Below are 13701 nucleotides of genomic sequence, written 5' to 3' on the forward strand. Positions count from 1 at the left end.
TAGAATCAAGGGATAACAGGTCTCTTGGATGAAAATGATTGGAATGAAACAAGAGTATGTGCCAAACACAATTTACTTCTGGGGAAGTAAATTGTGTTTGGCACATACTCTTGTTTCATTCCAATGGACCATATGGGGAGAACTGATGGTGGCTGATCAGACATTTGTGCATTTTGTTCTGGTGGTATGTTGATGGATCCTAATTGATTCCACTATTGACTAGAAGAAGATTGATCAGGGGCCAGGAAATTGGGGAACCCTGGACAAAAGAGGTGGTCAGCCACTAGTCCATTGGGCCATGTCAAGAGACACACAGTGAGAATGTGTCCCACACTTGTAATATTTTGTAGGAAGAGCAGGCAAATCAAGCAACACAGACTTGTGCTTGTGCATTGGTGGCAGTGAAAGAGGAGAGGTGGTGGCTCCAAAGGAGTCATCAATGTGAGATGGTGTGCTGAAAGTGCTGTCTTGGGGCCTCTTATTTAGGAGGCTATGAGTAAATACAGCTTTTCCCAGAGGCTGCCACGACCTATTCCAGTGTCAACACCCTCTCTGAGATGAACCAGAGAGAGAAGCAAGTCTGAACTTCTTGCCTGTTAGAAGAAAATTGTTGAGGTTGTCAGCAATAAAGCTTTCCAGGCTGCAAGCATGAGATCACCAGCACCATGGTGTATGAAGTCTTTCTCTCACTTCTAGATAGAAGCATCACTTTTGGGCACTACTCCTGGAAATTGTTCATCTATTTGTTAGTAAGAGCACTCTGTGGAGTTGGCATGAGGCTCCCAAAACAAGCACAGTGCACGAATGAACAAGCTCATGTGGAGGGATCATGGTCTTTCTTGCCATTGATGGCTGCAGGCATGGTCAGTGTGACCAGAATCCAGACAATGGTCCCACATCCTGAGCTGGGAGATGAAAAGAGTGCACCTGTAATGCTGAAAGTAAATGGATATGTAGTCAGTGGAATGCAGTCCAGTGACTGAAAAATAGACCATCTCACTGAGCCAGAAGCCACCTGACTTCAGATGGATGAAGCAAAACACTTCCAGTATGGTGAGAAGCTCTTGTGGTGATATTGATGTCACAAAAGAGATAGGCAATCTGAGTACATTCTGGGGCAAGACATCTCTTTACCTCAACGCTTGCAAAGGAGCTACAGGCTAATACCTCTTCCATGCTCCGCAGATTGCTCAAATGCAAGTAATGGATGTCTACCAGTTTTTGTAGTGACGAAATATCTCTGAAAGCATTGCGTAAATTACTGCCAGGATCAGTCATAGGTTAGAGAAAAACCCTCCAGAAAGAGCATGTAGAATGGTGGAGCCAGACAACTCAGAGTTGTAGCATAGTTTCTCTCGTATGGAAAGGTGTGAATCCCCAACAAGGGGAAGGTCCCATTGGGTCTGGTGACATAGGTCTACCACACTCCCGGTTGGCGACTCTGCAGCCAGGACAACCAGAGACCCAAAATAGGGAAGAATATCCCACAAACTGTACTCACCCCACTGGAGGGAGTCTAAACGGCACTACAAAGTTTCTAGAATTAAGACGATCTCGAACAGCAGAACGCTCACCAAAAATACGCTCCAGTGAGCCATTAAACAACCCGGGAAATGAGTTTGTATAAACGCCTTCTATCGACGACCAACGCCGAGAAATGCTGCTACTTTCTTCCAAAATGAACCCCTATCTCAAAACCGCCTCAAACTGAAGTCAGGTCAATCATTAAATAATAAACTGACCACATTTTGGTATTGACAATAAGAGGCTCACCAGTAGTCGAGTGGATAAAGCCTCTTAACACTGGTGATCGTGACTGGTAGTCGTGGTTCGCGCCTTGCCAACGGGGAAGCCACGTAGAGTTTTTCAGAGTTTCTTCGTGTTTGTAACGCCTAACTAGGGACCAGTTTCCTGTAGAAATTCCTTCCGTGAGGCGTCTCCTCTTCAGCAGAAGGCCTACGTGTCACGTTACCGTATGCAAATAAACCAAGTCAATACAGGACACACAGTGCCCTCTCCTTTCCATTCTCGGGTCCGCGGCGATTTTTCTTACAGAATCGCTTTGCGTTTGTCGTATATAAAAATAAGTAGACCACAATTTAACGATAGGCAGAAAATTCCAAAGACCACAGAATTTTATTATTGTTGTTGTTGTTATATTCCGACAACAGTTTGCACGATTACGTCGGAAGGTGTGCACCCACCAACCAATGCCAAAAGTTTTGCGTACAACTTCGTCTCTACAACAATAAATATTAATGAACGGTAGCAATTGTTTACTCACAGATATGAGGTTTTAAGAAGAATCAGTACTCTTAACAGAGAATTCCGTGAGATTCTTCGAAATACAGGACAATTTTTTTAGAAAATCCTGGAATACGGAAAATTTCGGCGTCCCGACAAAAAAAAAAAAATAATAATGTCGGGACAATGGGACAGAGGATCAAAATACGTAATTTTCCCGTACAATACGGGACGTCCGGTCACTTTAATAAAAAAAAAAAACAATTCCATATCGCTTCTTCATTGATCTAACCCAGTTTTTTTCAACTTTTTTTTTCATCTCACGGCACACTTAAACCTATAATTAAATTTCCGCGTAAAAAATCACGTGATTTAAAGTAATGTGTGTAAACGTTCTGTCGCCATATTACTTGCCACTTAAAATATAGATAAAAAAAATTAGGTTTTGTGAATTAAACAAAACTGTATTTTCGTTCCTTAAAGTAGCAACAGGTTACAACGATATTACAACGACAGGTTATTTAAATTAATAATTTTCATTTACTTAAGAAAAGCAATTCGCATTAAGTCTTAATTTGCATTTAAAAGTGGCACGATAATTGCCTTTAGAAACTTGCCCAATTCCCACTATTTCTAAGTTAACATTAATTTTAATATCAGATAAAATGATCAAGTTTATCCATTACAAATGATGTAAACCAACAAAAAATTCTGAATGATTTTTTCAACTGATAAAAAAAATTCATCCCTTCTTCAATAAAGGTTAATATAAAATATTAAGGTTAAGTCCTTAGTTTTGTATAGGCTAAAGGGACAATTTCTATAGGCTACAATAAATAAATTTAGTCAGTTATTAATTATTAACCATAACATTATAATTACTAGCATCAAGATTATCTACAATACACGCATACCCGACAAATATAATGAAGATCCATCCCAAAATACGCCTGAGAACATTGAAGACCATCGTCTATTGGAAATTTTAAACAGCCACTTCCAGATTTTTGGGTGCTAATGCGTTTCAAATTCGCTATGCATTGATTTTTATACAAGATAATCGTGCCAAATGCAATCTGTTTTTTTACATGCCAGAAAGTTTTGTTTTGGCCTCGAATCTATAACGTCGTCTCGTCTCCCGGGTTACAATCCGAGCATAATAAGATTTAAATCTATAACTGGATAAATATGAATAAATTTTATACTAATTTATTAATATCTATCCGGTTATGGAGTATTTTCAAGTCGAATTCTCTATAATCAAAATATCCTCATATATATACATAAATATAGCATTTTATGTAAATTTTTATTCAATATTCGCTCTGTATAATGGCATTTTATCAATCGGAAATTTCAGTTTAAAAAGTATACAATTTACTACCATTAATTTAATGAATCTTTAATGTATAAAAGTCCAGAATTTTAATTTAACAGCTTGATAATTTTAGTCTAAATATTAAAATGTATGGAACTCATCAGCTGATTTATGTATTGAACAACAGGCTTATCATTTATTAAATTTTAAAAAAAAGTAGAGCCTAACTCGTTATTATATAATTTGGGATTTATAGATAAGACTTTAGAAGTTTTAAATATATATTCCATGTTAAATATTTATGGAAAACAAAATTCAAAACAGCTGACTATCAGTGATAGTGACATAGTTCTTTGCAGAAGTAAACCTACTTATTGACAACCTACATAATGGCCTTGCAATGTATGTTAGAGTAATTTGTATTGTTTATAAATATCTTCAATCTGTCAATATACAAAATAAATAAAAATAATTAATAATTCATACATAAACTTTACAAGAATTTTCCATGTCAGTCAATATCAAAGGTTTAATTATTTCTGATATGTTTGTAAAGTTGTATAAAAGGAAAATTAATTAATTAATCTAGTTCATAGTAATAATATAGACTCATTTATACATTTATATAAGGAAAAACTACTGTTTAAAGAGTGATACACTAACTTATATATACAAAACTTAGCCTATATATAGAATAAACAGAAGAAAACCAGAACTTATATACATACATACAACAAGCATTCTGTACGTAATTGTTCATTATTCTAATGTATTTTTTTTTTTTTTTTTTAATCTACTAAAAATTTTCTTTTTGCTTTAACTTTATATAGTCAAACTTATAAAAACATCCAATAAAAATGCATTTTTTAAAAAACTTACTTGTTACGTTTATTATAATTTTGACAGTTAAATATTACACCAAACATTTCCTCTTTACTTATTTATACAGTTGAAAGAATAATAAATCTACAAGCTGCAGGAAATCATATCGAAACTTTACTTACAAGTTTTAAAATTGTAATAATTATCTTGTATACTGTATGAAACTGTATTTCCAGTTGAGAAATCGGGCCAATGATCTTATACACGAAACTAGTTTCAATCTTTGTTTAGTATCAGTTCGTTAAATAATTTTTTTTTATGTTATATTTCTATTCATTTATTCTCATATTGTCTTTCTTTGTACAGCTCTATAAGTTAACAAGCCAAAAATAGGCTAAGTAATAAACTTTCTCACGCCTTAATGACCTTAAATATAAGGCTAAAAAGCTTTGTTTTATAACGAAATCGTATAAAATAATGTACAGGACACTGAAAAAAGACATATAAGGCTATTTCGGGTGTTCCTTATTATTATTAACAGATGCTTTGAATCATCTGGAAGGTACTGTACATCTCTTGTATTAACACTTCTCGAAGTACTGTGTAAAGCACACAACTTCTCTTCAATAAAGCACTTATCTGATGATTAAATATAATTTATTTACCAGGTATTTGCGCTTTTTAACCTATTCATAACGGATTTATAACATTGATATCCTCTACAATATATCAACAGCATTGCAAAACTAAATATACACTAACAGATGAGAAGATCATTTGGCATACAAGAATAGGCCTACACTTTAACGAGGTATACAATTAAAAACTTGATTTTTCTTTGTATAAACTACATTTTTAATTGATTTAAGTATTTATTTATTATTATTTTTTACTTAAGCTTAAAAGTATAAAAACTTAAGCTAGTTTTTGTCTTAGTATATATTCTGTACCTTTCTGTAAGCAATATCGCGTGGACATGTTAAAAATATCTTCCTATTCTTTAAAAATGATCTATTAAAGTATTATTTTATTGATTTAGAATCTTTTAAAAATTAAAATTATTCACATTTAAATGCAAAATATTGAGGAAATTTTGATTCCAGTGCAAGCGTAATCATTTATAGAACGTTTAAAAATATTTATGTCATAAAAAATATTTTAATTATTCATAGAATAACGTTTTACACGCTTAAATGTATAAAATACAGATAAAATAATGAATTTATATGAATAAATAAGGAAATTTTAATAATAATAACTTCAAAAACAAATAATTTTTGATAAGAAAATATCGCATTAACGTTATAACCATAGCGTAGGATCTGCATAAACTGAAGTTTACATTGAAAGTTTGACTCAATTTAATTATTATAACAACATTTAAAATATACAAATTATTTAAAACATATTAATTAATTAAAATATTTATAATAATTTATACTTTTTTTATGTACATTAAAATGTAAATTAACATTAATGGTCAAAGATGCTAACGAAAACAGGAAGATGCAGATACACCCAATTAGCATTAGTCACAATTATCCTTGTAAATTTTAGATAATTTATGCCTTAATTAAGCTTAAAATGAATAAAAATATGATAATAAACTTCGAATAATTTATCTATTTAACATTTCTTACTCATTAGTAACTTTATAAAGTATAATTTTAGATAGCTCTGTCTGAAGTCAATGTAACTTCTAATAATAAAAATTAGATTAAAAAATGAATGAAATTCTCTTAAGGTTATTCACATTGATAGCTTATATTTCATATATAAAAATATAACAGTAATATCAGATGATAAATCAGTTAAAACTTTATAGATCCATTTGCCATTGTAGAGCTGGACTTAACAAATTATTCGTGTTAAGTTCTGACCTACTTTAACTGGAAATTTCCGGTTAAGAATAAATAACTGAATAAATTTAATGATAAATTAGCATTTAGAGCTATATATGTTTTTTTATATTTATTTATAATATTAGCTGATAATAAAATAATGGAGATATTTAGTGCCAAAACAAGACTCGGGGGTTGGAAAGTCGTGAATCATGTTTTTTTTTATATCGTGATTTCTCAATAGTTTATATGGACACACTAAATCATTCCCTGACAAATTACAGTCACGTTGTGATTAATGAATAAACATAAAATTCCATTCAATAATTTTCTCTCTCCTTGAAGCGCTGTACTCAGGCTGAAGGTAGCCATTACAAAGATAAACATTTCCCTTTAAGAGCTGTAATTAAATGGTTCAAGATGTACTTAATTCGATAATTTATATAATTTTACTCTTCTTACGAATTAACTTTAAAGATTTCACAATGTTTTATTACAGCAGATAATGTCGTGTGATAAATACACCCTTATCTATACGATGTATTTTACTACGGAGCAACCACGAAAGTCTCGTGCAATCTCATAGTCAATTTTCTTTGTAGTAAATGCATTTACAACGCAATTGAGAGGAGGAAGTATGCAAATAAAGAGGAAAATGCAGTTAATTTACATGTAATTAGCATAACTCTGCAATTGTTATCATACGTCGAATTTTGATAGATAGAAATATTTACTATCATCAAAATTATGAGCTATTTCTAATTATTTCCAGATAATCTATTACTACAAAAAATCCACTCTGTATATCTGTAATTTACAAGATTTAATCTGGATCTATTATTATAGTTAGAGGATATCTCGATAATAAATTCTGTGGGATTAGATTTGGATTCTATACGGCGTAGTCTCCTCCAAGTCTAGATTTAACAACACGCAACAATTCTCTTTGTGACATTGTGAAAGAGAAAATTTCTCAACTCTCTCTTGCAACAGTTATTGAGGGCTGTTTTAATGACTTCCAACTGTTAATATGAAAGAAAGCCCAGAAGAACATTTGGAGATATTAAAATCTGTGCAAAGAAAAGAGGAGAACAAACAGATAACTTCTAAGTTACAGCACACATTAGGATTTTGTGGCCATTCTGCATTCATACAAAATTAATCAAAATTTCAATTCCCGATTTTCATAAATATTAAGCAATACAGACTGACGTTTTAATTAAATTTTCTTACATTTATATATTTATTAGCTACTACTACTACGTGAGACTGCGTTGTGTTACTAAAATCTAACCAGGGCCAGATTTTCAAATAACTAACCAAGTTACTGCTTAGGGCCTCGCATTTTTTCACGTATCAAAACATTTAATGAATGACGACTTGCTGTCCATTCATGCAGTTGATCGATTATTGATTGACGTCACTACCGTTCGATACTACAAATTTATAATTGATTAAAAGCGTGAAAGACAGACAACAGATTAATTACCCTGTTTTATGAATTAAGCTAGAACTTGAAACATTTCCTGTAAACGATGCGTTAAAACGGAAACTCACTCCCAATTTAATTAACATGAATATATTCTAAGTAATCATTATGTGTAACTTTTTGTCTGTCTCTCACGCTCTGTCTTATAAAGCGTGACCGACAGAAAATAAAGATTGTGATTAACTGGTAAGGTATCTTAATATATTATCAGTTTTGAGCGAAGTATTTGGATAATTTTAACAATTTTTCTTAATTTGAAATAATAAAATATTAAAGAAAATTCATTTTTTAAATTAAAAGTATGAGTATTTATTAAATAAATTTCAAAAATTCTTGTTAAATTTTATTTTTTTATCAACTACAACAAAAAATTTTTGCTAATCTTTTCACACCATTTAGACTTTTATATCAATGAAAATAAATAAAATAATGACTTTAAATATAAAAAATAAATATAATTTTATTTTTTATAATCTATATTTTGGAATATTTAATATCTAAAGAAATTATTTTAAATTTTTTATGACTAAATTGAGGTTTTTCTGGAAGATACGGAATGCGACGTCGCGGCGTGCCGCTATCTCTAGGAAAAATACCTTAATTTAATTTAAAATTAATGAAATTTATTGATAACAAAGTAGAGAATAATAATACAAAGTATACTTCAATTTCAACGAAAATTATTCATATTAACAACCCAAATTTTAAAATTTTTTTCACTAATTCACTTAATTTGACGCGCGCCTCGACGCAAGCGAAAACTGAAAAAAAACGAAAATACTTCACTAATTATTATAATAAAATAATACCATTGAGACAATTTAATTAAGCAACTTAGTTTACGTCCATTAAAGCCAATTTATTCTTTAATTACGATATTTAATATAAAATATTTTACAATAATACGCGTCAGGTCGCGACATCGCTTCGGGAGCGCTACGCAACGTCGACTTTATAGATTTTCAAGTAAATATTTATTAATCCTATAACTAATCATGAATAAATTAAACTTAACTTTATTTCTCATTGTATTTTATATAAAAGATTTGTGTAGAAAAAGGTAGAAAAGGTATAAAATACTGTATGCGCTTCTTCCTGTTGATGATCTACCAATTATGGCTCGAAAAAGCGACAATAAATGGAATTTACGTGGGTCGAAACCCACTCAAATATTTTTTTAAAAAAGCTTTAAAATATGTCGAAATAGTTAAAACTTTAACTTTAACAGCTTAAAAATAAAGTATCGAACTAAAAATCTGAGTTAATGCGGAGTTGTTGAACTCCAGAAGTTGATGCACCCCATTAAGATACACATAAGACAATGGAAGGAATATTTTACACTCTAGTAAAATTTCTTGCAACTTTAGTCATGCAGTAATTATATAACCATAGATTTTTATAAATTGCATGAAATCTCGTGATGCTTAACTAAACAAGTGTGAAATTCGCGTGAATAAACCCGACGAACAGTTAAAATAATTAATGCTTTAAGTGAACTTGGCATTGGAAAGATTACTCAGTGCAAAACTGATAATGAATGAATGTGTAGATCAGTATCTTATTTTTTATTTTTAAAGTTATCACGATACTTTTTCGTGAGAGTCAATTATAAACGGAAGTGTTTGAAGAGAAAATAAAATGGAGATTAATCTATCTCTCGATGTAACTTTATCCATTAGTTTGAGTCACGAGTTCTCGATCTTACAAGAGCGTTGGAGCATCACAAACGTGTTTTTATAACTGAAAATTCGTGAAAAAACAGATTCTACACACTTCAATCTTATGATATTAATTGGATTAAAAGCAAATTATTGTAATTCGGTTCCAAGCAAAACACTTAACTGTAATTGCAAACCGTGATATAATTAAGATTTTAAAAAATGAATGCAAAAATTCTACAATCTTAATTAAATTAAAATGGTTAAATTTAAGTTTATTTCAAGAGGTGGGACTGAATAAAGAATGTCTACACGTTTCTACGACAGTAATTACCGTGAATTATTATTTTCAGCACCTAAACCAACAAAATTCCCATGTAAAAGTCTAGAGACTATTCATTTAAGAGAACAGTATTTTAAAAATGGAGCTAAACCAGTTTTTTAACCTTGCACTACATTTTAGTGATTAGAAAACATCGTATTTTCATGAGAAAAAAAAAACTGAAATTTGAAGTTTTGTTTTGAGCCGGGGATGATACACTCCATGACACCTCTCAAATATCTAATCAATTGTATCAGTTCGGCTGAATTAAACGAATTATACGTGATATTATTTAGTAAACTAGCAAATTATTTTTGTACAAATTATGAAATATGACAGAATTATCATGCAAAGTACAAGTCGAGACATTTCCTTCGCCTAAACGTATTGATAAAATATACGTAGGCGATCCGGTTTTAAAAAAAATTCTTCAATAAAATCTAAAGAAATTCTATTTTAAATCTGTCAATACTTCAAGAATACAATTTGTACAACAAGCAATATACTAAGATACAGATTATGACGACTTAAACTCGAGTTATACTTCACGAAACAACGTAACAATATGCAAATTGGATCCACGTACCTGATCTTTCTTACGTGTTTAAGTTACTTAAATATACATCCAGCTCGTACTATATGAGAGATATCATTATGAACATCAGTATCCCAGTTAAGTCTCTATCGAAGAACTGTTCTACTATCTTCAAGCGTGACTTGCAAGGTGTATCACGTGACTGGCGTAAACACCTGTCGAGGCGGAAGGAACCGGTTATCGGTTAGGGTGGATCTATTCAACAGACGTAAAAGGACATGCTGTTGTATGACGTAGAGTTTTTTCGCTATTTTATGCGTGACGTAAACTTCTAATCCCACATTACATAATTATTTCTGTAACGTGTGATTCAGCAAAATGCTCGGATCTTATACGGCGCGTTGTTTCGCTCGTTAAACGTGGAAGAAACTCTTACAAAGTGTTAATCCTGTGATTCTGAGCTCGGTTCAAACGTTACTCAACGCCTTTTATGCGGAATTCGAAGGGTTGAAACCGCGTTTTCTATTCGGAATCGTCAATTTTAACAAACATGCCGTGATCTTTGCCATTAAATTACCAAAGTAAAAGAAAAAAACAGGGTTTTCCTGTCCCGTTTGCACTTTATAAATGGAATGGAGATAAGAGAGATGTGGAAGATAAACGGAGTGAATAGAGATATAAACTTGAAGAAGAATGATATCAAAGCATCTATATCCGCAGGCCATTATCATTATGCAAAAGTTTACTTGTAAATAAGTCCTATAACATATTAACTCCTCGAAGAATCTTAATTCTGTAACCTATTTAGACAAGTATTAAAAGTAGGAAATTCTACAGTTAAGTACAATGAGGTCATTCTACCTATGTATTTTTTCGTTTTCCTTTCTAAAAAAATATATATTTTTAAATAAAAAGTTGTAATATTTCAATTAAATTACATAATTAATTAATATTACATTTTGTAATTCATTACTTTAAATGGATTCTGTATATTTTTTGAACATGACTCAAATTAATGCTGAATATAGATTCACATTGATCTAAAAGAATTAAAATTAATGTATGTTTTCGCTTCAAATTACATGAAAATAAATGGTAAAATTTAGAAAAATTTGGTCAAAATTTATTTTTTCTCCATGTTTTTCCATGCTACTACGATGGGCCTTCGTGTTCTGATTCATTTTTAAGTTCTATATATTTGGCTTACGTAAACATTATTCAAATTTTATAAATGACTCGGGTTTGGCAGTTATGAGTCAAAATATTACATAGAACACATGAGATCATTTTTAAGTTCACGTATAATACATTGATTTCATTATGGATCATTACTAAGAGTTTCGACATAATTCACCTTGAGGAACCGAAATTAGTCGAAGATAAAGTTAATGGTGTCATTTAATGGCGTAACTCTCGAGGAATTTAAATGCCACCATTTCGAATATTCGAAAAAATACGAATGACAGCATTTACGCGTTGAATATTTCATCCTAAGAAAGAATATTGGCGACGTTATTACTCATTGCCAGGGCCTGATTTGCCAATAAATCAGACTGCAGCTTGGGGCCTAACATTTTTACACGTATCATTGTTTATTAGAAGGGCCTTTCATACGTTAAAGCTTCGGGCCACAGCACGTCTAACTCTAACCCGGTTCATTTTTTAAAGATAAATAAAATAAGTTTATGCATTTTTATCTAAATTATAATTCAATTTACGATATTTTCATGTTTTTTTCTCGCATACTTTTCGTTGGAATCTTGTTTACTGGAGCGAAGTTACGATCACGTTTTCACCTTCGTCTCTCGACTGGCATCGAGATACGAGGAAGTATTTCTTTGACCTCATGAATTTTTCGTCCACTCGAAAGTTTACAGCATTACATTAATTAAATGCGACCCTTCCATACTGAGAGAGACGAGTTTTACATCCCCAAAATGGACATGACAAAATCGCCCTTGAGAGTATCTTTCGCTATCACCTACAGCAATAAAACTTGCTTTCTATATCCTTCAACTGTAAATATTTGATTGGATATTTGCCATTTTAACAGACAAATAACTTAAAAATTGATTAATTTTGCCAGCATGACATAATCAATTTCTCCACGTGAATCTAAGTAAAGATTTACTGGAATTTTGGGCAAATTAATGTAATATATTAATAAATTTAAACTGAAAGGCGTTTAATGACGAATATTTTATAAAATATAAACAAAATTTTAAAAATATTGGCCCAGTAACTAATAATAAACTCGTTAAGCTGGCAACTTAGGCCAGTTTTCACGCTGCTATCGAAGATTTGTTTATCTGTCTTCGTTTACCAAGCATCACCCTCCTATTGGGAGCTTCCTTACGAATCTAACGTGTAATCGCTACCTTTTAACAAGGTAACTCGTAGATTCTACTCATTTGGATTAATGTAACCCTTGGTGCCAAGATGGCGGCTCGTCTTTGATTCCAGCAAGGAAACAGTGGGACGCACGTTCTAACCTAACCTAACCTATTCTAATAAATTACCATAATTATTAGCAACCAAATTATTAGAATAGATTAGGTTAGGTTAGGTTAGAACGTGCGTCCCACTGTTTCCTTGCTGGAATCAAAGACGAGCCGCCATCTTGGCACCAAGGGTTACATTAACCCTAATTTGTGTAGACATTGATATACAGTCAATAAGACATGTTTAGGATATTAATTAATTTTTCAGATGAAGGTGGGTCTAGTTACTGGTGGAGCAAAAGGAATTGGAAAGGCAGTTTGTGATATTTTAGCAAAAAATAATTATAGAGTAAGCATAAAACTTTTTTAATTTATAAAAAGTTCCACTTGTCATCTGTAGAGATGTGTGTACAGTTGTTTTCATTATGTGTACTTTAATATATAATTTATGTATATTTGTAAGTTTTTACTTGTATACAGTATACAATAATTAGAAATTAACAACTGAACTTATAAGAATAGAGGCTTTATAGAATACAAAATTTTGATAGTGTTTATATATATTGCATTTCTCTTTACAAATTTTTCATTTGATAAGAAAATAGCTCTTGTACATAATTAGCAATTGAATTTATGAGCATAAAACATCGTCTACACATGCTAACAACAATGAAATAGTCCTGTAGAAGTCAAAATGCTAATGCTATTATTGAAAGTTTAACAAACCCGAAATTTGTTGGCGGGAGGGCCTAGGCGGTAAGGTGTTGGCTTCCTACTCTGGGAGACTGGGGATCAAATCTGGGTGGTTGGATTTCTTGCAATTTATCGAAACTTTCATTATTGTTTTATTTTTTATGTTAAAAATTGAATTTTATTATAGAGCATAATTGTGGTGGTTATTCTTCCTCTAGCCCCTTATTGCTCGAAGTCTGTTTTGGCAATGGTGCTAGTATTTTTGGAATGTAACTTTTACAGTTGGTGAGGGGTGTCTACATGTATATCATTGTCGTGATAGACTTTTCTTTGTTAAT

General features: G+C 31.6%; 2 protein-coding genes across 2 annotated transcripts in view; one reads left to right on the forward strand and one right to left on the reverse strand.

Moving 5' to 3' along the window:
• Window positions 1-10486, reverse strand: part of LOC136974639 (CD109 antigen-like) — a 49651-nt gene extending 39165 nt beyond the window's left edge. The window contains exon 1 of the mRNA XM_067269565.1: window positions 10281-10486. The gene's annotated coding sequence lies outside the window, so the exon portion shown is untranslated. The remainder of the gene's footprint in view (window positions 1-10280) is intronic.
• LOC136974642 (15-hydroxyprostaglandin dehydrogenase [NAD(+)]-like) overlaps window positions 1-13701 on the forward strand; it is a 29842-nt gene that overhangs the window by 2769 nt on the left and 13372 nt on the right. The window contains exon 2 of the mRNA XM_067269567.1: window positions 12939-13019. Coding sequence (XP_067125668.1) covers window positions 12939-13019 — 81 coding nt within the window. The remainder of the gene's footprint in view (window positions 1-12938; window positions 13020-13701) is intronic.

Source organism: Centruroides vittatus, unplaced genomic scaffold (genome assembly GCF_030686945.1).
Source record: "Centruroides vittatus isolate TY-2023 unplaced genomic scaffold, ASM3068694v2 contig_352, whole genome shotgun sequence".
NCBI lineage: Eukaryota > Metazoa > Arthropoda > Arachnida > Scorpiones > Buthidae > Centruroides > Centruroides vittatus.